This window comes from Diabrotica virgifera, chromosome 2, assembly GCF_917563875.1.
Source record: "Diabrotica virgifera virgifera chromosome 2, PGI_DIABVI_V3a".
In the NCBI taxonomy this organism is placed as follows: domain Eukaryota; kingdom Metazoa; phylum Arthropoda; class Insecta; order Coleoptera; family Chrysomelidae; genus Diabrotica; species Diabrotica virgifera.
In genome coordinates this window covers 5,084,883-5,112,018 of record NC_065444.1, presented here as the reverse complement: position 1 = coordinate 5,112,018, position 27,136 = coordinate 5,084,883, and the positions used below count along the sequence as shown (strand labels likewise).

The following is a 27,136-nucleotide window of genomic DNA, read 5'->3' as shown; positions in this document are numbered from 1 at the left end:
TACAAAATTTTTAACTTGCTATCTACTTTATTTTCAGTCCTGCAACATTTTAAAAAAATTAATTTTTTTGCGAAATCTGGATTGTAAAATTTATTGTGCAAAATCTGTTGAACCGAATTCAATGAAATTTACAGTATTATTTTATGATATCATAAAGTTTTTCTGGGTATAATATGAAGGTCCCAAGTGTAGCAAAAATGGTTGAAAGACGTAAAATGCGAATACTTGTTTTTTTTATGGTTCTTTCGCAATTATTGCTATTTTGCAACAAAGGTGACAATTTTTAAAGTTTTTAACTAATCCTTTATTGTGGGAAATTTAATTACGCAACTTTTATGTTGGAGCAACTTTTCTCGGAAGTAAATTCTTTTAAAGTTACAATCGAAAAACCAAAAACAATCGAATTTTTCCTCCATTTTTTGACATTTTGAATATTTAAACAATATTACGGACCTTTTTGAGTAGGAGGATAACTCAATTATTACTATATGAGTTATTTCTAAGCCATTTTTTAAAAAAAGGTGAGTCACCTCTCAACGTCCATCTTAAAACAAATGCGCCCTGGACAAAGTATGTTTTAGTATTTTAAATAAACTGTCCAACTCATCGATTTTATTTTTTACGGCTTTCAATTAACTAAAAGATAAATTTCCCCAGTTCTTGTTAATCCGTTTTATTTGACTGAAATTTTTTTAAATTAATTAAATGTACCTTATTCAATGTTTTTTTAAACCGTCCATAAGATTACCTACTAGCAAATAACTCATAAAATTATTGATAGATTTAATACAAAAAAAGCAAAAAATCCACAAAGTTGATTAACGTCTGAGAGTCAATATTCAGCGTAATCCAATAACAAACAAGCGTATTCAGTCTCAGAATTACCAATCTATCCAATTCAAGATAGAACATTTGTTATGCAAATACAAAGTCCATTAATCTGATAGACCGCATAGACTACGTACACACTAAGTCACTAAGGTAATAAAATATAAATTATATTATGAGAATATACAGAGTGAACCAAAAAACTGGATACGCCTAATTATCTCTTAACTGGATGGTCCGAATTGTACAAAACGGGAACAAAACTATTTTGCAACATAAAATATCGACATGTGAATGTTGATGTATAGGCCTGCTTTGTTGACTATGAGAAGACATTCGACACTGTTCAACACGATAATTTAATTAGTATACTAAAAGAGATAGGCCTGGATGGATGATACATTCGGATAATAGACAATTTGTACTGGAATCAAACAGCTGAACTCAGAATTAACATCTAGGCATTTGAAGGAATTTCTATTCTGAAAGGAGTCAGACAAGGTTGCGTGCTCTCCCCGCTTCTTTTTAATTTGTATACAGAAAAGATCTTCACAGAATCATTAGAAGACAGAACAGAGGATATAATTGCCAATGGAATAGTCATCAACAATATGAGATACGCTGATGACAAAGTTTTGCTAGCAACGGGCAGGGATTCTTTGCAGGCACTCTTACATTTAGTGGCAGACCATGGCCAACAAATGGGTCTGAAAATAAACATAAGGAAAACCCAACGCATAGTCACAGCAAAATCAAAAATATACCTAAGAACTTGTCAGATATTAGAATAAATGGAGACATGGTGCAGAGAGTAAAAGTATACAAGTGTTTAAGCTGCTGGGTAAATGAAAAATGGGAATTATAACAGGAAATCATTTAGAAACATGTAAAAGGTACTAACCATCAGAGAGATACAAATTACCATAGCTTATGACGTTGCTATGTATTAAGCATGCTGTTCTATGGAATGGAAGCATAAACCCTCACCGAAACTATGCAAGAGGATTGAGGCTTTTGAAATGGGGGCTTACTGCAGAATATTGAGGATATCTTGGATGAACAGAGTAACAAATCAAGCGGTAATGCAGCGTAATGCAGCGGCTAAACAAAGAAAGAGAAGTACTAAATATCATAAAAAAAAAAGAAGAATTTTGCCCACGTGATGAGAAATCCGAAATATGAAATGCAACATGTAATTATCCAAGGAAAGATAGAGAAAAAGCGCGGCTCCGGACGCAGAAAAACATACTGCTTATGCAGTGTTATTAAAAATCATGCGACTTACCGCTTATGTTCGGGGAGAACAAAGCATTTAGAGAAAAAGAAGAAGAAAAATAACACACAGGGCACTGTTTGCAAAGAAGCTTAGCTACTGTATTAGCTGATGGTCGTGGTAGTATAACCCATTTGAAGATACATGGAGGCTGGAAATCTACCAGTGTAGCAGAGAGATATTTTCTACATCATATCCATATAAGTAATTGTTATAGTATTCAATAGGGTTTCTGCAGATTTCGTAGGATTCCCTTCAACTTGTTACTCATGCTGTACAATTTCACTTTTGCAACTTGTTACCTAAATTACTATTTTAAGACGCTCTACTTAACAAACAAACATTTAACATCATTAAATACTATCGCTTTGTTAAGTAAAAACAAAATCAACTTGTTTTCCTTTTTTCTGTTTCGTTGACTTTTAAGATCAAGGGCCCGTTCTCTCAAAGGGAATTTGATTCCCCCCATAACATTGTTAATTTACTAAAAACATTCTGGATAACTCCCATCATTTATTCTCTTTACCTTTTTTATCTCTCCTTTCCGAATTCTGGTCGCGCTAATGTCTTGATAAGAAAAGAATTTTTATCCTTTTTGAGAGTTAAAGCCGACTACAAAAATCAACCCTTCGGATTTTAGCGTGGACGGAAGAATAGAAGACGCTTCATTTTAAAGGATAAAGAATCAATCTCTAGGGGACGGCAGAAAAAAATATAAAGGAAACCAGACCGTATTTTGGTAATGTAAAAATATGTACTATTATTAGTTAACGAATGAAAAATTTAAAGAATCGAATGAAAATTTTACTTTTAATATTACCAATATCAAAAAAAAATTTTATTAGAACTAATCTGTTCTATTCTAATTCTCAGAGAACAAAGATTAATTCCCAATACTCAGATTAGGAGTAGAACTAATAAAAATAATAAATAATCATCAATAATCATTTCGTTGTGGACCAAAACAAGAGCCGTCTTAATCTTAGTTAGTTTAGAGACCGCCAAAAGCACCTTAACTAGTTTCAACCCTTCTTAAGGTTTCTTCAGAGAGTGCATATTTGATTATTTTTAAACCACTAAAATTCGGGTCTCTGGTATCGGTTACGAGAAAATCAAATATTACTCTTATCTGGGCTAATTAGCAAAATTCATGGAAAAGTTATTTACCAGCAATTTTATTGCTGGAATCGAATTATAAGATCCTATATATTAATAATATAGGTATGTAAAGTCCGCAGATAGTGTGCTACTTTTTTTTATAAACAAAATGGCGCCGACAAATCGTATTTTTTTCAATTATTGCTCTATAGCTCCGAAGATTTTAACTTTACAACAAAAACACCCAAATAAAAATTCACCGCAATTAAATTCTGCATAGAGACATGTTTTTCACAATTTGCTCCGACGAAAATTTTCCTCGGAAAATGCGGGTTTTCCTAACAAAAACTATAATTTTCAAATAAAGTTTTAAGTAAGTAATTATTAATCAATAATTAAATAACTTAGTGACATCAAAGATTTCTTGGTATAGATTGTAATTCCAGAAGCCGGTGAAAATTAAACGAATATTTTAGCAACAATTCAATTGTTAATTAACAATTTACGATCGCAATAATAACCAAAATAATGATGATACATTGATCAAACTTATAAAGATTATAAAGATGAGATGCTTGTTTAATATTTTATCGACAAAATATAAATTTTTCTTTTTTTTTGCATAATCTTTAAATTTTGAAAAAAAAAATAGTTATAATATGTACGTTGGTCTAATTAGTAAAGTACAAAGAAAGGTTATTTACCAGCAATTTTATTGCTTTAATCGAATTATAAGATCCTATGTATTATTAATATAGGTATTCAAAGTCCACAGATAGTGTGCTACTTTTTTTATAAACAAAATGGCGCCGACAAATCGTATTTTTTTCAATTATTGCTCTATAACTCCGAAGATTTTAACTTTACACCAAAAATACTCAAATAAAAATTCACCCCAATTTAATTCTACATAGAGGCAGGTTTTTCCCGATTTGCTCCGACGAAAATTTTCCTCGGAAAATGTGGGTTTTCCCAACAAAATCTCGAATTTTCAAATAAATTTTTTGGGCCAGTAATTATTTATCAATAATTATATAGCATGGTGAAATAAAAGCTTTCTTGGTATAGATTATAAATTCGGAAGCCGGTTAAAATGAAATGAATATTTTAGCAACAATTCAATTGTTAATTAACAATTTACAGTCGCAATAACAACCAAAATAATCATGACACATTGATCAAACTTAGAAAGATTATAAAGGTGTGATGCCTATTTAATATTTTGTCGACAAAATATAAATTTTTCATTTTTTTGCATAATCTTTAAATGTTTAAAAAAAATTGTTATAAACAAATTAACATTTCTTAAAAATTGTTTATTATATTCTAGTTTTAAAAAATACTTCAAATGCGTATTTCATAGTTCTTGAAAATGAATGCTTTAAAAAATTTTTCCAACCATTTGCAAAAAGTTAGGAAACAGCAAAATAAATATACGATATCTCCATTGTTTATAATTTGTTTTAATTGTTTCAAAGCTTAAAAGTGAGTATATGGTACAATCTAATTACTCACAAAGAATGTCAAAAATTAGTGCAATGGTTATATTTTAATCAAAGATTATAAATACTTTTTTTTGTAATTTTTAGCGCGAAAGTAGGCTTGATACAGAGCCGGAGATAAAATGTTCACTCGAAGCGACTGACACGCTTAAACTCGCGCGAGTTGTGTATGTGGGCGGGTAGCTGCGGTACTGTATTATTCTAACTATTTAGAATGGGAAATAAGCCACAATATTATTAAAAAATGATTTTTATTAACGTTTCGACGCCCAAATCGGGTGCCGTTGTCAAAATACAAAATACTATTATTATTATATAGTATTATTCTACTTTCGCGCGTATAAATTACAAAAAAATATATTTATAATCTTTAATTAAAATATAACCATTAAGCTGATAATCGATATTGTTTTAAAAATAATTAGCTTGTACTTTAAACTCACTTCTACGCTTTGAAAGAATTAAAAAAAATTATTAACACCGTAGTGATCGTATGTTTACTATACTTGATTATAAAAATGCCACAAGAAAATAGCTTCAGAACAGCAATAAAGTTGGGGGCGCCAGCATTTTTCTAACTAGACAGTCCGAAATAACCAAGTACTTTTTATTATTAATACGTATCTACCTATCATAACACATGTAAAAATTCGTTGGCCTATATGGAGTATATGGGTTTAAAGAATAATTTAATATGGTAAATTGTCTTTAAAAGTCTCCATTTAAGAAACCTTTTTAGGTTTGCTACAAAACAGTCTGCACTTAAAGTGTCTTTTAACATGGTTTTAAAAGCACCTTCACAGCAGCTTTAAAACCAGTTGCTTAAGAAAACAAAGTTTTAAGAAGGTTTTTATTTTTGGTTTTATTGACCTCTTCAGAGTGGGCCCTTTTATGCTTAAAGCGGTTTTATTGCAATCTTAAGGTTTACTTAAAAACCAAATGGTTTTAATTTTTGTTTTATTCTACAGTTTTAAAGCATCCTCAAAAGACTTAATAAACCCGTTCGGTGCTACTTGGGTTATCACAAATTATTTACAAAGGAGCATCTATTAATTGAAAGATGATTTGGACAACTAAAACAACGATTTACAACGATTTAAAAATTAAATAGAGAGTGTCTACTCTTATGTATTGTGAGTAGAATCTCATCACATCAAAATATTTTTATTCGTATGAAATGAAACTTATACTTTATGCTCATACTCATGAAAACATACTCGGAGTTTATACTCTATTTTTATTTATACCACCCATTGTTATGATTTTGTCTCGCTAAATACATGCCTGTTAAAATAAATTACGTTTATCAAAACATTTATAGGTAAAAGTTAGTAAAAAGTATTACACTAGGGATGGCGGTTGTTGACAAAACACCGGTTTTCGGTTATACCTGTTTTTACTTTATCGTACTACAATACGCAGTATGAGTATAATAGATAAAGTTATAGGATCGTGCAAAAAAAATTTTTTTCAGATTTCACTTTTTTTCGACGTTTTGAGTCCCCCTGAGTCTAAAAAGCAAATAAAAAAACATGTCGGAAGTATGTACGTATGTACGTACGTACTTATGTACGTACGTATGTCGCCACCGCCCAGCAAAAACTACTTGACCGATTTCGATGAAATTCAGTATGAGTAAGTTTAAGAGAATTTTGTCGAGAAACTAAGCTTTTGAAAAAAACCTCTCAAAGGGGGGCCGAAATAGGGGGGTTATTTGAGACCCATTCTTGCAAATTTTGACCGAAACGAATGAAATTTAACTTAAAGTTAGCTCATCGATAGGTAAATAGAAATAAGGAATTTGACATTTTCAAATCCAAAATGGCGGCCAGCATGGCCGACCGCCCACCCGATACATTTCCCTACCAATCTAAAAACTTGTTTGAGATAAATTTAATTTGAAAAAACATTTATATAGCCTAAAGCTGGGGCTATAACAAGAATATTATCGTTTTTCAGAAAAGTTATGGGTTGCCTATATTTAAGGGGTCAAAATTTGACATAAATTTGAACTAAATTTTCTCAAAAATGACTCCAAGGAATTTGTTTATTTTTTGATATATTTTTGATATCTTATCGGTAAATTGAATAACATTGGTCAGATTTCTTAACTCCTCATAGGAGGGGAGTTATGAATTTTTTATAAAAAAATATTCGAGTGCCCGTAACTACCTCTGTAATAGAAACTAAAATTTGAAATTTGGCAGACATATATAGTACTTTGTTATCTATTAGCACAATAAATTTTAACCACAATATGACTTCCGGTTTAACCGGAAATGAAAAAAAAATCTTAATTTTTTACAATATTTTGAAAGAATGACATAAAACTCGTTGCTGTGGCTCAAAAACTCGAAAAGTCACAGAAAATTGAAATTTTGCTAGAATCTTGTGTGTATCCCCTCTCACGCGATCATAGCAGAGCATTATTATAGGGCAGTCAATGAGGGTATTTGGCTCCGAATTCCATCCTACTACATCGATGTACTTGATATTTTCACAGTAATTAGGGAATAGCTCAAGAAACAAAATCTACCCTATATACTATGGCGCTTTTATCTTGGGGGCAATTCCCACCCCTTCAAGGGGGTGGAAAATTTATTGGTCAAAATAAGCATGGAAGTGGCTAGAGAACCTATTTTTAAGCAAAAACTGATCTATACTTTTTTTTTGAGAACTCAATACTTTTTGAGTTATGCGTAGTTGAAAATTGGCCATTTTCATTTAAAAATGACACGTTTTCGGACGGTTTTTTGTGCATTGACTTAAAAACTGTGCATCAAACTAAAAACACTGTATAAAAATTTTTTTTAATTATAAAAAACAAAGAGATTCGTTCCTTCGTAAATTTTCTATTTATAATACAAAAAGAGATATGGTAGGTAAAAAGAGTTTGTTTTTTGGTGCATGCTCAAAGTGCTCATGCTTTTGTAGTGTTTGACCAGGCCTTTAAAACGAGCACCGTTAAATGTCGGTTACATCCAAACTAAGCAAGATATGGTGCAAAAAAATATATGACTAATGTACTTTAAGGAAAAATGAGAAGTTTTTTTGAAAAATATATGACTAATGTACTTTGAGGAAAAATTAAAAGACATTTAACCCCTCATTCACCAGAATTTAAATGCATTGTTTTTCTTTTGCAATACCTCTTAATATAGTGTTATTTCTACTTTCAAAAAGTTGGATGGGTGAAAAAAATAAGATCAAATTATAGAGCGCATTTTTAAATTTTCTTAAAATTCTTCCTTTTGTTCCATGAAATTCGAAAATAAAAATGTTCTATCCCCGAGAAGTGGTGAGAATCGTGAGAACCGCCCCCATGATAAAAGCGCCATAGTATATAGGATAGACTTTGAATTAGGAGATTGGGCTTTGGGCTACTCCCAAAATTTCATTACAATCCATGCAGTAAAATGCAAATATTGTAAACTATTAATTTCTCAGAAAAATGGAATAATTTGAAATGAAAATATGACTAATATTCTATTGATTTATGCAATAACCTATAGTGTGTCCCCGAACATTTTCTCAAATGCGGGAATTAATGATGCGTAGAACCATAAAATATTTTCAAGTATACAAGGTGTTTCTAAAATATCAAAATAACGAGTAACTTTGTTATTTTTATAGAATGCCTGTATCTAGTACGATAACGATAATAGATCGGTACGATAAAGTTCTCTGGCGGCCCTTCCGTCCAGCGTTTTTGAAGATATTCTTCTTTAGCGACGAATCGATCGAGGGTAAAATTTGATTTACCACGCGCATGCGCACACCGACAGTATGGTATTAGTGGTTATACGGGCTCTGATTGCGTGTTGAAATTTTGAAATGATCTGTCAATAATTGTTCAATATGGAGATTATCGGTAAACAAAAATATTGTATAATATTAGTTTTTATTGATGTGTGGACAGAAATAAAATCAAATTTAAAATTATAGTGACTTTAATAGTTTTTAAAAGCCGCATGTACGTAATTCTAAATGTTTGAGTTGGAAATACCTAATAGTTTCAATACCTATCTATTAGGAAAATGTAAACAAAATAATGTAGTTACCTATTAGTAGGCAATGCTTTAATTTACATAATCTGATTACGAACAAACTTTCTACAAATCTTCATCTAATATATCGTTTTCTTACTCTATATTTTGTTGTATTTTAATTCGACAAAAATCAAACTAATAATTTGATTAAATTCATATAAATAAACAAAATGTCAAAAAGTTTATGGTGTAACGTTCAGTTTGTGTATATTCCCACATGACGTACACGCGATTGTGGTCTAGTTTGAAATGCCGTCAGCTTTCGTACAGCGCGGTAGACGTGAAGTGAGTTCGAGCCCCAAGCAAGTTATTATTTTTTTATTTTTTTTATAGATTTTATGATTGTAAGTATATTATCATATCATTTTTGAAGATATTCTTCTTTTTTGAAAGTGGTAGATAAGAAAGTTAGTTTGATTTTTAAATAAAATAAGTACAAATAACCTTTTAAGTATATTTACTTTGTTTAAATTACCTATAATAGAAGAATATCTTCTTTTGTGCGTACAAAGTACACACGCATTCTTTTTATCTACAGTTTAACCTGGCGGTTATAACCGGTCAAAAAACCGGTTATTCTAAAAACCGATGTTCGGTTTTTTAGTAATAGCCAATATCCAATAGGTTACATTTACATTGCGCTTTAGTTTGCGATACTTCATTCGAATCCATATCAGTATAGAAATCAGTCATCGGTGTTGTCAAATCGGTTTCAGTCAGCTTAAAATTTCTCATTGAGGCGCGGGGACGAAAATTTTTTCCATTTTTTCTCTGAATTCAGTATATTTTCCGCTTATCCGGTTTTTCACCGGTTATTATTTTAAAAAGAAAAAACCGGTTATAACCGGGACAAAAAAAAACAACCGGAAAAACCTCTTATTGCAGATGAAAAAACCGGTTTTATGTTATAACCGGTAGGTTATTCCCATCCCTATATTACACTAATTCAGCAAAGCACTACAGACTAACAACAATACAATATACAGTGATGAACGCGCTAATAACAGGCAAAATAACACAAAAGACGGAATAGACAAGGCGAAAACGGCGGGTTCGAAGGGAAAAATATTCCCATGAGATTTTTTTGCATAATCACATGCGTGAGACATCCCAGAATAAGGTTCAAGAAGTCGCCCACGTGAAAAGTGGGCGAATTTTTTTTTTAACAATTTTTATTTAATCAAATTTTAAGAATCAATATTTTTGGCCCGAACAATATTTTCTTTAATTTTTTGGACCATTCTGGACAAAAAAGATCTCTTATAATTTTTCTATAAAGTCGATCGTTTTCGACTTATAAGCAATTTAAAATTGAAAAAAACGAAAAATGGCGATTTTCAAGGCTTAATAACTCTGTTAAAAGTTATTATTATGAAAGTCAGTATATGACTGAATCAAAGCTTAAAGCCCCCCCTACAAGATCTTGAAGAAATTTTTGTCATTATTTTATTACTAAGCTGTTATTTTTAAGTAATAATAATAAGCGCCATGCACGTGTGCGGCGTCTGTAAATGCTGAGTGCGAGAGAGAAGCCATTCATTCCAGCAGTCCAATTATTGTACATCTTACTCGCACTCACATTTACAACCGCGTCAATACGATCTAACCGCTCATTGATATTAATTTAAAAAATTACACTTTTATAAAAAAGAACTTTTTATATTAAAACCTTTTTATTATTTATAGGAAACAATATAAAATAATTTAACGATAAACGATTTAACGATAAAAGGCTTAAAATTCCAAAAATTACACTCTAATAAAAATAGTTATTTATGAAACAGTTCGTGAAGTATGCTTTTTGCGAACGCACGCGATATTTAGAGCACGAGCGACAACGGAGCGAGTGCTCTAAATGACATAGTGCTAATATGACATAGAGTAGAAAAAGTACTTTCTATAATATCACGGTTTTGTTATTGTACATGTACAGCTGGTTCCTAAAAAAAACTGATACGACTATTAAAGCGTATTTTGTATAAAATTGAGCAGTGTATTTTGAAGGATAAATACTTATTATTTACACACAGTCACTGTCACTGCCAAATCTTAAAATTTGTCCATATCAATATCAGTTGTCGGTTGTTTGTTTGTTTATTTTATTATTTGTCTGTCATGATAAATATAATATAATGTCAGACCAATCAAATACACTGCCCACAATGATCAAATCTTATCAAGAGTCGTATCAGTTTTTTTAGGAACCAGCTGTACATATTATGTAGGACACAACATATTTGGAAAGAATAATTAACTTATAAAATATGAATTTTTAGTAGGTGTATTAACTGTTATTTATAATTATGATTCCAAAAATTACACTAGTTTAAAATAGTATTTTTTTAAAATACCAGCGTTGTTAAAAATGGTATATATAATTTAAGTATATAAAGTTTTAATTATTTATTAAAACAATTAAAAAAAGATACGCAACAGCCGGGTTCCAACTGGGGACCTCTCGATCTGCAGTCTAATGCCAATGAGGCATCATCAATTTGTAGATATCGATTTATTAACGTACTTTAAAATATCATTGTATTAGTCACATTTTTAAAATAGTTTGAAATTAAAGAAAAATCGATTTATCCATACAGTGTGATTGGTCAGTAAAGCTTTGTATATCCGTTATAAGATAAGTAATAGATAGTAATAAAAGTTAATAACAAAAATTGTAGCCAACTTTGACTACAGATTGATAATCAGTAATCGTAAATTGTAAGTTTTAGACAATTATTCAGTCATGGCTTACTTAAAATTTGGAAAGATTTAGACCCGTTGCTCTGAAAAATGAAAATATCTCGAAAACTAATGAATTTACACATAGGGAATATTATACAAAAATTATAGTATGGTAATGGTACTTTTCGATAAAGATATAAAAAATACAGGGTGTTCTATTTAAAATTACTGAGAAAATAATGTACTTGCGTTTTGACTCACCCTGTATTCAATATAAAGAAAATTAGCAAAGCAAACGTCAACGAAAATTTTGACAATAAATAAAAAAATATGACATCAATAAACCATTGACCTTGTGCTTGCTTTAATTTATACAGGTAGTTAAACTTGTTACGATTTTCATATAAAATTGGTTATAACTTTGTAAATACCCCGTATAACATACCATACCTTTATATTTTTGTAATCGAAAAGTTACGAAGATATCGAATATATAATAAAATATAGGGTGTTCCATTAAAAAAAACATAAGTTTGGTCGGCCACTATGTTATCGAACACCATGTAACATTCTAACTAATTTTGTAATGTTTTTTTCCGATTATAGCGCCATCTATCCATAATTCGAAAAATGTCTCGAATAAAAGTTGCTTATTTTTACTTAAAGAATCCAAATCTGCAATAAAAATTTGGGGTCCCATTTAAGATTTTAAAGTAACCCCCCTACCTCAAAGTTCGTTACAATTTTTGTTATTAAGTTTTATCGCTATACATTACTATAACGGATCTACGGACTTCACCCCACTAATAATTAATCACCCTGTATGACAGCAGTTAAATATTGCATTGTTAGCTAGAATAGAATAGAATAGAAATATGCTTTATTGTCATGAAAAATTTAACAATTTTATAGACAAAGCTTACAAGAATCATAAATAAAAACAATAACAAATACAATTTACTAGAATTATACAAATCGTCAATATAAATAAAACATAATAAAGTCAAATAAAAATCAGTAACAATCTATTGGAAAATTTAAAAAAAATTGCAAATTGCGTAATCTACCTTAAGAAATTTAATAAATGATTTAATAAGTTATGCTGCTGCATATGACACTCAAATATAGATTAAGATTCTACTTATACATAAGAATACTGTAATTTCTTAGTTATTGGTTAAGAAATTCTGCTATTGAATAATATGGTCTTTCAGATAAATAGGCTTTTGTCATTTTACGGAACTTGGGGAAAGATGTTGCAGATTTAAGTTGTAGAGGGAGATAGTTGTATAGTTTTTTTGCAGAATATAATATAGATTTCTTTACTCACTGGACGGGATCGGTAAATAGATGTCAAAAGTAAAATTTCTGGTGGAATAGTCATGTCTAGGTCTTTCTGGAAAGACATGTAGATGTTTACGAATTAAGCAAACAGTTTCTAAAATATATAAAGAAGGTAATGTTAGAATTCTGTGATCTTTAAAGTAGCTTCTGCAATGTGTTGTTCTTCTGAGGCCAAACAGATATCTGATTGCTCTTTTTTGCAATTTAAAAATAACATCGGATTGGGCAGCTGTACCAAAACCCCAAAAAGGCAGACCATATCGAAGATAGGACTCGAACAATGAAAAGTATGTTATTTTGGAAGAGGCTCAATCCATTTCCTTCGAGACAGATCTTATTGCAAAGCAATCTGAGGATAGTTTCTTGATTAACACATCGATATGAAGGGACCATTTAAGGTTGCTATCTAAAAAAATACCAAGAAACTTTACAGAATCAACGATACTGATCTGGCTGTTATGAAGAGGTAAGGGTTGAAGAGTTCCTTTATAGGGTAATGCGACTGTTCTAAGCTATCTTGAAAATTGCAGGTGTCTAGATAGCCTAGAACTATTTTTAAAATGGATTGCAAAATTTGCGGAGTCCGTGACACCAACCAAGCCAAGTATATAAAAAGGTTTTAAATAACAGCTTAGTAGTAAATTAATGACACAGATTTCTTGAGGATCATGTAGCGGAGACTTTAAACTTTGATTTAGTCACTTTCTGACTTTCATAATAATAATTTTAACCGAATTATTAAGTCTTAAAAATGACCATTTTGGCGTTTTTCAAATTTAACATTGCTTATGACTCGAAAAAGATCAACTTTAGAGAAAAATTATAATAGACCTTTTTTGCCCAGAATAGTCAAAAAAACCTAAAAAAAATTAGTCCGGCCCAAAAATATTGATTTTTGCAATTAGAATAATACAAAAAATTGTTAAAAAAAAATCGGCCCCTTTTTTATACGTGGGCGACTTCTTGAACCTTATTCTGGGATGTCTCACGAATGTGATTATGCCAAAATAGCTCATGGGAACATTTTTCCCAACGAACCCGCCGTTTCCGCCTTGTCTAGAAACCATATTAAGGTAAAGGCGATAAAAACTTTTAAGAAACTGTCATTGTTACAATGTTAGTTGTAAAACTCGTCCGATACGTCTAAAAATGGGAAACAATCAATATAATGTAAATGTATACGTTTTTATCGCTAAATTTGCCACCTATACTAGTTTCATCTCTTTTTATCTCACAACTTATAATATTATGGTTTCTGTCTTTTACGATATTTTTCCGGTTATAAGCGCACTCATCGCTGTATAATTTGAACCTTATATATAATGCACAATAAAGAAATAAACTATAAAAGACTTGACAAATAGCTAGACAGCAGCGCTTCATATTTTATTCGCAATTGAAATATATATGTCAAAGATGCAAAACACAAAGCAACTCGGCAACACCATGTCTACAAATGACTTCCGCCTTTCAATTAAATAAACGCAAATGAAAATGTCGCTCTTCCCTGTTAAGGTACCTTTACGAGTCCCGAAGGAAGAAAGTTTGTCAGTAAATGAGTTTGCCGGGGGACCTTTAACATCCCAGCCGCTTTCAAAAAGAACAAAAAGTTTGAAAACGTTAGAACAAAAATAACAAAAAAGTTCAAAGATAAATTATTCAATAGTACTGTTCGAGGTAATAAACGATTATGGGATGACAGATAACGACGGTTCTGGAAAAAAATTCGAACAAATTATTTATGAAAATAAGATATAGCGTGTTAAATTTAGCAAGAAGTTTCATTTTTCTTGTACATGATTTTGTTGTTTTTTTTAAGGAAATGATCTCAGGTTAGTGTATCTTTTGTTACAGCAGGACAGGCAGGCCCAAATTTTGCCGCGCTGAGCTATATTAAATGTGTATTGAAAGATATTCTTTTTTGCATCTTCTGAATAATTAATTAATTAAAGGATTCAACGTGTAGGTACTGTGTCTAGTGATCTAGGTTATGAAGAATTAATCTGAGAAGACCAGTACACATTAGGCTCAAATGTTCCTTTGTTCAGTATCGGTAGATTATGGGCAGGGTCATTCGTAGAGTTAAGAAACGCAACAAAGAATAATATATATAAAACAACAAAAAAGAAACAAGGAAGAGAACAGGCTCTTTAAGAGAAAAAGGGCGACATTTTTGTGCCGCCACTTAAATCCCCTGACGAATCCATATAAAGAAAAGGTACTCACAATCTTTGAACTGGAAAGTAGATTAACTGGACGTTAGCCTCCAGTGTAGTCAACTCCAGAACATACGGGGGCTTCATATTCAGAGGCGGGGAAGCCTACTTCCCAATCGGGGCAAAACGTGAGACATACTGGGGGTCACTCTGGATTTACATTTGAATTATACTTGAATTAACCGTGAAATTAACCTTGAATCATAGTTGGACTGATTTAGGATTACGTTGGATTAAAGGTGGGCCAACATTATATTATGTTGACCCTATTTGCCATTGGCAAATGGCAAATAGACGAAATAACAGAAAATAAAAATACAAAGGATACGAATGGTATCAAAAAAGAGCTCACCTTTGGGGGTGATTGAATACACAATTCGAACTTTCACTACATACTGCTCAATGGAGATTAAATTTCAAAAGATAGACCCTATTTAAGGCTCTTCCCTATTAAGGTACCTTTACGGGTCCCGAAGGAAGAAAGTTTGTCAATAAATGAGTTTGCCGGGGGACCTTTAACATCCCAGCCGCTTTCAAAAAGAACAAAAAGTTTTGGAAACGTTAGAACAAAAATAACAAAAAAGTTCAAAGATAAATTATTCAATAGTATTTTTCGAGATAATAAACGATTATGGGATGACAGATAACGACGGTTCTGGAAAAAAATTCGAACAAATTATTTATGAAAATGAGATATAGCGTGTTAAATTTAGTAAGAAGTTTCGTTCTTCTTGTACACGATTTTGTTGTTTTTTGTTTGGAAATTGTTCTCAGGCTAGTATATCTTTTGTTAAAGCAGGACAGACTCAAACTGCTGAATTTTGTGCCGTGTAGCTCCCCATAGTACATAAAAATAAACGGGGGTGCCGAAAGATACTCGTATTCTTTTTGGTAGCTCAGGGGTCAATTGTTTTTTTATTCTTCTAAAACAAGTGTATTTTGAAATTGGTCTGCCAGCAGCTTGGACTCATTTTACAACCAATTCTCTAGAAGAGGCTAGGTGAATTGTATAATAAGTGTGTGGTATTATAGGTAATACCTATAAGAGCAAATTTTAACCATTTCCTGCGTAGGATCTGGCGGCCATTTTTATTTATAAACAACTGTCAAAAAATGGCATTTTTCACGTTTTTTTCAAATCAATGGAAAACAGGGAAACTTAGGGTTTTTTTAGTACAAATATCTTCGAGATTATGGAAAAAGCTTTAAAATTTACGTATTACAAAGTTTGATATACTCATTTATTGTTAATATAATTGCGAAAAATTTCGGAATTGCAAAAAAAATTATTTTCGCAATAACTGTTGTAAAAATTAGTGGGCAGCTTTGAAATTTTTATCAAATAAGGGTTCTTTGGTGCTTAATATATGATACAAATTTCAAAGCGATTCATTCAATTGTTTAAATTTTATTCAAATTGTTTATTCCAGAGAGCATTTTTTTGCAATAACATAAGTCAGAAGAAAATGACGTTAGAAACATTCTACAAGTGTCAAATGAAAGAGCAGGAGCTATATTTTCAACTTGGTTTAAAAAAAGTGAATAAAAAATGCATTTATTAGTAATAAATAATTATGCAAAAGTATCGTAAATCTTTCCTTATAAACCGTTTATTTTGTTATATAAGAAATTATACATATTTATTACAATTTTTTATCAATAATGATATAGATAACATTACTTGGTAGTTGTGCACTTAAAACAGGGTAAAAAAGTTGTTTTTTTTGGAAAAAGTTATTTAAAAAGTTTATAAAGAAAAATTTACGATACTTTTGCATAATTATTTATTACTAATAAATGCATTTTTTTTTCACTTTTTTAAACCACGTTGAAAATGTAGCTCATGCTCTTTCATTTGACTCCTGTGCAATGGTTCTAAGGTCATTTTTTCTGACTTATGTTATTGCAAAAAAAATGCTCTCTGGGATAAACAATTTAAATAAAATTTAAAGAATTAAATGAATCGCTTTGAAATTTTTATCACACATTAAGCACCAAAGAACCTTCATTTGACAAAAATTTCAAAGCTAATTTTTACAACAGTTATTGAGAAAATATATTTTTTTTGCAATTCCGACCTTTTTTCGCAATTATATTAACAATAAATGAGTACAGTGGAACCCGATAAGTCGGACCCCGATAACCCGGAAGTCCGGCTAACCCGGACCGATTTTTATCAGACAAATATTTCAACAATAAAAATGTATGTATTATAATAGTTCAGAGGTAATGGGTATTTGTGTAATTTGAACTACATATATGATAGTAAAAATGACTCATGGCACACGAAGTTCATTGTCGTGTTATCGGAAACAACAGGCACCTGTAGTATCCTTTATTTATTTTAAACTGTATTAGCATTGTTTAAAAAAGGCTAAAAGACTATTAAAAATGTTTTTTAAACAATGGTCTTAGTCTTCACTGTTATTATTAAATAACATAACATCGTTACGATTGAGTCCGTATTGTGTGTAGTACATTAGTATTGTTCGCTTCCATTCTGTAATGGTTCGTAAATCTATTCAGATTTTGTGTTTGCGTGGTTTTTTGTCTACGTAATGGCAACAAAACGTAAAAATGTTGTAGTGACAATGGAAAAGAAACTAGAAACTAGAATTGATAAAGGCGTAATTGATACGTAATTTAGATGTGTACTGTGCATATAATTTCATGTTATTTCAATTATAACGGAGTTTATCTGTAAGTATACCGTATTTTATTAATTTTTACAATATTCTCCGGCTAACCCGGACTTTCGATAACCCGGATCGGCCGCGGTCCCGATTAATCCGAGTTAACAAGGTTCCACTGTATATCAAATTTTGTAATATGTCATTTTAAAGCTTTTTCCATAATCTCGAAGATATTTGTACTAAAAAAATCATAAGCTTCACTGTTTTCCGTTGTTTTGAAAAAAAGGGGAAATGCCATTTTTTGACAGTTAATTGTTTATAAATAAAAATGGCCGCCAGATCCTACGCAGGAAATAGTTATAACTTGTTCCTATAGTAGTGGAGTCAATGAAGGTTTTCACCTCCGATTTCGTTGAACCTTCATCGATTTTTATGAAAATTGGTGAGTAGTTATAGGATACCTCAGGGAACAAAGGTGACATGATGCCAACTTGCGCTTTTACCCTGAGGGTAGATGCCACCCCTTCTCGGGGGTGAAAATTATTTCATTAAAAATAATACCATAAATCGATAAAGGGGCAAATTCTAAGCAAAATTTGTTATATAAATTTATTAACATAAATCAATACTTTTTGAGTTATTAAAGATCAAAGATTTTATTTTTTTGTAAAAAATGCATGTTTTAAAGCTGTTTTTCACGTGTAACTCAAAAATTATAAGCTTTTACAAAAAAGTTATAATTACCAAAACTAAAGATAATAAAAAGTTGAATACACTTCTCATTTAAAGAACTACACTAATGTTAATTCAAAGTAAGTTATGGGTAATTGAAGGTATATTTTTTTCGACGAGTACGCAAATCTAACTATTCAACCTTAAATAACGGGAAAACAATGCATTTTATAAAATATACCTACTTAACACTTATCAAAGTACTTTGGAATACCTATCAAATGAGCTCCATAAGACGTTAATAGCAGCAAAATTAAGCAAGTTATGATGAAAATAAGAGAACCGTTTGGATTTTTTTTGGAAAAAGTTAAAAATTAAGCATCGTCACTTCCACAAAAATTTAAATTTATAGAAATCCTTACAACAGTTTCTTTATAATAGCATAAGTAGCGATGTGAAATTACGTGTAATTTCAGAAATTGTAAGTTACACGTGTAAAATTACCCAAAAATTACAAACCAGATGTAATTTATGTAACTTATGTAATTTATGTTCATTGTATTAAAAAATCAATTGTTTGCATTCATATTGAATATAATAAACACAAAGTAACTACATACTTATGAAATAAAGAAAAGTGGATAAGAAATACATACAAATAATAAAGAAATGAAAACATAGGTTCTTTAGTTTTGTTTTAAGCGGCTTTTATAAATCACAACTTCCTTTTTCGCAGACAACTGGAGACCTTCTTGTTATAAAACGTCGAAGTTTCAATTGTTTGCTCTTCCAATGAGCCTTGTGTAATTTTTTTTATCTCCGGCAAATCCAGAACTGCATCCTGAAATTAAATAGGAAAGTGTAAACATAGAGAGTAAAAATAATGGGTTTATAATATAATATATACAGATCTAACTACCTTGTTTTCGGCATCTGAAGTATCCTTCTCGACTTCCGTTTTTTTTTGGGGTTGTTCTGTGCCTTTACCCTGAAATTGATAATTTTGGAATATAAACAATAAATATGTATGTGTTTACACTAATTTACCGATTTCATTAAGACGTTTTCTAAAATGTTCACTTTGCTTTGTCTCAAAATGCGTGCTGGTCTCTGTTCCCTAGTTTCCATTCTTTGATCAATTTCATCATCGGTCATTGCAAAGTCAGCAAAATTAAAATCATCGTCGGAATTTCCATTTCCTGTTGTATTTGAATGCCATGATGATATTGTCTGAAAACATAAGATTTATAATTTTTTATTCGAAAACGGTGGAATGCATTGGAAAATCGGAAAAGAAGCAAACTGCATATATCACATGCACATATCACATATCTAAAAAATGCCTAAATTTAAAATTACCTCGTCTAATTCTTCCTCTTCGGAAATATGGTTTTCAATTACTTCTATCTCCTTCTGTAAGTTTCTACCTTCTATCGAAACGTTGTTCTGTACAGTCTCTTCTATAGGATATTGACTTTGTATGTGATGTTGTCGTGAACGTTTCAGCAATTTTGAATTATATTGTATATAATTTAAATTTGCTGCCCTTTGAGTTGTTAGGCGATTTCTTCTCTTCGTATGAATGCTGCTCTGGGAGCTAAAGCTTCTCTCTGTTGCCGCAGAAGTGCACGGCATTGTCAATATCCTGACTGCAACTTTGGAGAGGCATGAATGTCCACAAAATCCTTTCCACCATGTAACCAAAGAGACATTATCGAGTATGTTCCATAAAAATGTTTCGCCAAAAAAGTCTGTTTTAGCTAAATAGTTTCCTAAATCCTCAGTAATCTTTGACACTCCTTCATCACCAATCTCTATCGTGGTCGTGGTTGACATAGTAGTAATGTATTTCATCGCTTCAATCCTTTCGGCTGATGATAAATTTGCACCAACAGACCGAGGGTTTAGTAAGTCTGCGGCAAAATGGATCGGTTGAAGGGCGTATTCCTTCCTTGATATAAATTTATCCATCGCTTCTGTTTTTTCGCAATCCGTTAGTTTCACGCATTCTAAATGAGTAGATATGTTACTACCGATTTTCGCGAAAGTTTCACAAACCAAATGAATTGACGAAGAATCTCCTTCAAGACGTGTTATTGCTTCAGTAATTGGCTTAAGCAATTCAACAAGAGCGCTAGAATTTATCCAGAATCCTTCATCAAGTAAATTTGCTTTTGCGCTGCGTATTCTATCTTGAATTGTTTTATCTGGAGATATTGCTAGACGTTGTAGGACGGACTTGCATTTAGTCAGATCTTGAAGACATTTTACATGTGAACCCCATCTTGTTTTTACAGGTAGGCTAAGAGACACTCCACACTTCATCTCATTTCTTATTTCTGTGAATTGAGCTCTCAGTACTTGACACTGGTTAATAGTTTTAACGATATGTATAATATGTGACAAATGTGTCTCTATTGAAGATAATTTCAAAATATCGCTGCACAATAAATGTAATGTGTGCGCTAAACAGCCGTATGATACAAGATGGGGATACATCTCTTCACATTGTCTCACAGCCTTCCTCATATTCTTTGCGTTATCAGTCACAATAGCGAAAAATTTTTTAGGTCCATACTCCTCCAGAACTTCAACCATTAATTTTGTTATATATTCTGCGGTATGCTTCTCTGCTTTTGTTAGTACTGATTTGACAAATAACGGTTCGGGTGTTGTAACAATGAAATTAATTACACTTTCATTTCGCAAGTTGGACCAACCATCGCATTGCAATGATAAATTGTCAGCTTGCTTAATTTTATCATTAACTTGAACTTCAACTCGCTCGTACTCTTCGGTCAGGAGACGATTTGATAACATATATCTCGATGGTAAGGTGTATGAAGGTCTAATTTTTTTAAAAAACAATTTCCAATCTTCATTCTCGGTAATTGAATGTGGTGCTGAACTGGTGTAAATAGCTCTAGCAAGCAAAATATTCAATTCGTTATTTTGTTCGTGTGTCATTCGATCACAAAATGATTGTATTCTGTTGATTTTTGTGCAAACAGGTGTTTCCACATGAATGTTATCAGAAGCAGATGTTGATGCTGTGGAAACCGTTGATGATGTACAAGCAGCATCAGTGTTATCGTTATCCAATTTTGCCGATGTGATCTTTTTCATGGATGTTTCAAATGGAAATTTAGAGTGATTCCCCTTTGACTTTGGAGTTAAAATATTGAATTTAAGTTTTATCATATGCGGCACATAAGTGCATTGTTGAAGATGAGATTTCATTCTTGTAGCATTTTTTGCATGTACACTCTTGCAAAATTTACACCTCACATTTATGGTCTTTTGATTAGAAGAACCCGCAGGTAACACTTCAAAATAAAGCCAGATATCTGTCTTACGTTTCACCATGTTTTATGACCTAAAAAAAATATTCAGGTAGACTTAAACATTAAGAAGGGAAAAAACATTATTTTTCAAAGTATTTGATGGGCACGAGGGCATAAAAAATTGTTAGGCATCCTTAAATAGAAGAAAGATTAAAATTGAATCTGTGTAACAATTTAATGAAATTCGAATAAGCAGAATACTGGATCGGACAACTACATTATTTTGCCCTCAACGTTATCAAAATTTTTTATTTAGTAAGTTATGTCAGTGTAATTCAATTACACATGCTACATGCACAAGTACCCCGTTGCTCCTATCATTCTTATAGTTATTGTACAGTAAACTAATCTAAAAAATCGAATAAAACTTGGTAAACCGAATTCAGAATTAAGTACTGTAGCCACATATAAAATGACGCGCGTTAGATTTAACGTACAGTCGATATGCGATAGGCCCGCCCCTGTGTTTCCCAATCTAAGGTTGCTATGGACATCACCGGCACGTGTTTTGCTGTTTGTAGAAATAATATATTTCTTACCTTATAGTTTCTGTGCTTCCTTATAAATAAATGTAAAGTAACCAACGCTGCGTGAATGAATAGAGAAAGAACAGTCGAAAACTAACTTATACATACACATTACACATACAATAACAGAAATGTAAACATAACCTGCCTGACTCAGACTAAGGAACGACTAACGAGCGACGAGCGTAATAGCACCCACTGGTTCGCGCGCGCCGGCACCGGCGCACCGCACTTACGACAATTGCGCGCGCATAAGTTGCCATAATATATGTAATTTTACCAGTAATTACATAAATTACGGTAATTTATGTAAATTTATCATAAGTTACGTTAAATTTCATAAATTACGTAAATTCCAAAAATTACATAAATTACATTAAGTTACGGGTATCATGTAATATTACCGTAAGTTACGTGTAATTTATGTAACGTAAGTTATGTAATTTTACAACTCACATCACTAAGCATAAGTAATGATTTCAACAATTTTGACCGGTTTAGAATGCATATTTTTGAAAAAAAGATGTAATTTAAAAAAAATCTGAATTTTTCAGATTATCGTAATTTTCATTTTCTTTTAATAATAACTCCAAAAATACTCAATATGCGAAAAAAATGATACATATTTAAATTTTAGGTTTTTCTGTATCAAATATTTTATCTGTCTTACTATTTCTGTAGGGTACAAAATAACCGAGATAGAAACGTTTTAAGCTTAAATTTTGCCTGCGAGAACATGTAACCGGGCAATTTAACCTTTTATTTTTAAAAAAGTAAGGGGTTTAGAAAATTAAATTTAACGTGGTTTAAAAGCCCTTAGTTTCAGCTTTCAAATGGTTTTTAGGCGAATCTCATGTCTCAAAATTAACGGAGTTATTAAAAAAAAAACAGTAACATTTTTTGGAAAAATTTTTAAAAGATAAATTTTGAAAAATTTTTATAGCGTAAATTTTAATTATATCAACTTGTTCGTGGGCTCATCTGATAGATATTTTTAAATACTTTGACAAATGTTTAATAAGTTTGTGTTATAAAATGCATAATTTTCCCGTTATTTAAGCTTAAATACTTAGATTTGGGTAGTCGCCGAAAGGAATATACATTCAATTACCTATAACTCACTTTTAGTTAACACTAAAAGGTTTTTCTAGTAAGGAATTTATTTCATTTTATTATCTTCAATTTTTGGGTAATAATAACTTTTTTGTAAAAACTTATAGGTTTTGAATTATTTATAAAAAATCGGTTAAAAACGTGCATTTTTCTCAGGAAAAATTAAAATCTCTAATCTTTAATAACTCAAAAAGTTATGATTAATTTCAATAACTTTATGTAACAAATTTTGCTTAGAGTTAGTCCCTCTATCGAATTATGGGGTTATTTTTAATAAAATAATTTTCACCCCCGAGAAGGGGTGGGATCCACCCCCAAGGTAAAAGCGCAAGTTGGCATCATGTCACCTTTGTTTCTTGAGATATCCTCTAACCACTCCCCAATTTTCATTCAAATCGATGGAGGTTCAACGAAATCGGAGGTAATAGCTCATATCCACCTTCAGTGACTCCACTATAGGTATTACCTGTCGAAAAAACACTTCAGTACCCTGGCTGCTGAAGTGTCACGAACAGGGTATATTTTTGTCTTATTATCCTGGCCTATTATATCAGTATTACAGCATAGTAGATCATAATTTTAATATAGACCAATTCAATATAATTTCTTGGTAGACGAATTATTAAAAGTATTGTTTTTACTGTTTGTCAACATTAAAATAATGTGTTACCTTGCAACGATTGTAACCTTGTACAGCAAAATATTCAAAGTGTCACGACCTGACATTAAATTAAAAATTGTTAAGCAGGTCCTGAGAAAATAGAAATAATAATATTGTCGTATGGATTCGAAGATCAAGGCTGACGTATGCCCGTTTGTATTATCCCAACAATGTACGTTATCTTCTGTATAAGTAGTGACCCAAGTAATTTAGTGATTAATAAATAATGTAATGATAATAACCAGACCCAGTTAGAAGATTAAATTAATACAAAGTTATCCGATAAGTGTATGAAGACCACGCTCAGCCCTTTCGGTAATGTTTGAAGTACGACCAGTTTTAACTTTTGTTTTAACATTTCCCGTTTTTTTAAATTGGTCAATTATATTTCACTCAGTTCCTTGAGGAACATTCAGATTTTGAGTAATTTTATGTTCAGAGTGAACTTTGTTATGAACCGCAACAATGGAATTTCGTTAATGGTTGGATAAACACTCAACTCAAGTCATAAATTATTTTTTCAATGCACACTTGATAATAAATTTTTTTAATACAAATGATACAAATATATTTAATACAAATCACACAAATATAAAAATAATTTATTTGATATATAAATATTGATTTGAGTGCAATTAATTTGAGCCAGATATTACTTTTCCTTTTTGTGTATTTTATAATTATTGCATCCGTTTAATTTATAATGGTTAAATTAATTCTTATTCAGAAAAATAAAGTAATGTTGCATATTGGTTTTGTTTCAATTCATATGCATCTGGGCTCGTACATTTTGCATACTAATATTCTTATGTTTATTTATAGTTATACACAAACATGTTTATCATAATTAGCATGAAATATTATCATACATTTTATAAGCCAGTAAATAATAAGTCTTAAAATTGATTCAAATACTGATTTAAAATAATTCAAATTGTCTACATTTACATAACAAGCATAAATAGGACGTATTTATGTTGCAGAGTAAACTAAAATATACATAAAATCAACATACTAACTTAATTTAAATCAGCATAAATATGAAAAAGAGAACTCAGCAGAGCACAAATGAATGCACTATACAGGATGAGGCAGATAACTGGCCTATTAGAAATATCTCGAGAACTAAAGGCAACAGAATCATGAAAGTTGGTATAAAGGGGTTTTGAAGGATGATCTATTAAATGAAAATATTTTCATCTCTTTTCAACTTCCGGTTATACCGGAAGTTGCTTATAACTTCGTTTTTTTAAAGGGGACACCCTGTATATTTTTACATTTCTGGATTCTCTTCGATGTCTTCTTTCTAAAAATATGAGGTTTTGTAATGTTATACAGGGTACTTTAAGAGATAATTACGTTTTTTTATTCATTTCGTAGCAATATTCATACCCTGTAGAATTGTAGTAGTTTGACATCTAAAACTCTACTTACGTTCAAATGATTTTTAATATAGTCTCCTATTGTTAAGAATCATTAGTATACCCAAATTTTTAATTTTAGTATACAGGGTTGGTCGAAACTCGGAATGAGTATTTTCTGAGTTTTCTTAAATGGAACACCCTCTATTTTAGTATTGTAATGAAATGATATTTTATGGTACTTTTTTATTTCTTAAGCATCCCTATACCTAACTGCTTTAATTTGTGCTTAATTGTTAATCGCACTAATAATCTTAACTACGTAGGTATTTTGATAGCTAAACCATTATTGGTAATTTTAAGGATCAGTTTGGATTAATATGTATTTATTTCTGAAAAATTATTTGTGATTGAATATTTTTACGGCCAACCTAATAAAATTTTACGTATTTTTTGTTGAAATTAATGTTTAGCTTGAATCACCAATAACTCACAAATTAAAGCAGTTAGGTATAGGGAATACTTATAAAATAAAAAAGTACCATGAAATATCATTTTATTACAATACTAAAATACAGGGTGTTCCATTTAAGAAAACTCAGAAAATATTCATTCCGAGTTTCGACCAACCCTGTATACTAAAATTTCAAAATTAGCTATACTAATGATTCTTAACAATATTAGACTATATTAATAATCACTTGAACGTAAGCAGAGTTTTTAATGTCAAATTATTACAATTCTACAGGGTGTGAATTTTGCTACGAAATTAATAAAAAAACGTAAATATCTCTTAAAATACCCTGTATAATATTACAAAATCTCATATTCTAAGAAAAAAAGATATTGAGGAGAATTCAAAAATGTAAAAATATACAGGGTATCCCGTTTAAAAAAACGAAGTTATAAGCAACTTCCGGTATAACCGGAAGTTGCAAAGAGATGAAAATATTTTCATTTAATAGATCATCCTTCAAAACCCCTTTATACCAACTTTCATGATTCTGTTGCCTTTAGTTCTCGAGATATTTCTAATAGGCCACTTATCTGCCTCACCCTATATAGTATGTAATACAAAAGGTACAAGTATAATATTGTTCTGAAGCTATAGCTTTGTGGCATTTTTGTAATTAACTATTATAAATGGGAGATAAGCCACAATTTAACTAAAAAAATTATTTTAATAACGTTTCGACGTCCACATCGGACGTAGTTGTCAAAATACAAAATATTAATAAATTAAACAAAAATGTTGTGGCTTAGTAAAAAAATCTTCTAAAAAAATAATTTAATTTAATCTGACTCATTTATATCGCCAATTCAAACATATATTATACATTTTAAAGTAGAAGACTTTAAAATGATATTGCCAATATTTATCAGTTGCGTTCCTGGGACGACTTTATTGAAAGATAGTTCGTTCAATTACATGAAATCAACTTTAACTCAAGAATATCCGTCACAAAAAAATCATAGCATATGATATGTCTTTAAAAAGACAACCATATGCAACGGTGACAGTAAAATTCTCGTGTTAGAGATTCCATAGTATGGTCTTACATTTAGTTTACTCTCAAAACTATAAAGTCAGAATTTTTTTGAGAGTAAACTAAATGTAAAATCAAATATTTACGATGTCGGGATAGTATCACGAGGTTTTTTCCTGGTTTTTCCTCGTGATTTACTATGGAATCTTTAACACGAGAATTTTACTGTCACCGTTGTATGTGGTTGTCTTTTTAAACATTCTTGATATTCTTGAGCTAAAGTTGATTTCATGTAATCGAATGAACTATCTTTATATAAAGTTGTCCCAGGAATGCAACTCATAAATAT

At 30.9% G+C, this 27,136-nt stretch overlaps 2 protein-coding genes across 2 annotated transcripts in view; both read right to left on the bottom strand.

The window, feature by feature from the left end:
• The window catches only part of LOC114324661 (KH domain-containing, RNA-binding, signal transduction-associated protein 2-like), a 1,309,325-nt gene that overhangs the window by 1,256,050 nt on the left and 26,139 nt on the right, over positions 1-27,136 (bottom strand). The gene's annotated exons all lie outside the window — the stretch shown is intronic.
• Positions 19,258-20,167, bottom strand: LOC114324660 (uncharacterized). Its single transcript, XM_050642394.1, has 2 exons — positions 19,342-20,167; positions 19,258-19,282 (listed from the first exon to the last, which is right to left on the bottom strand). The coding sequence occupies exon 1, from the start codon at positions 20,146-20,148 to the stop codon at positions 19,627-19,629; it is 522 nt and encodes a 173-aa protein (XP_050498351.1). The 5' UTR covers positions 20,149-20,167; the 3' UTR covers positions 19,258-19,282; positions 19,342-19,626.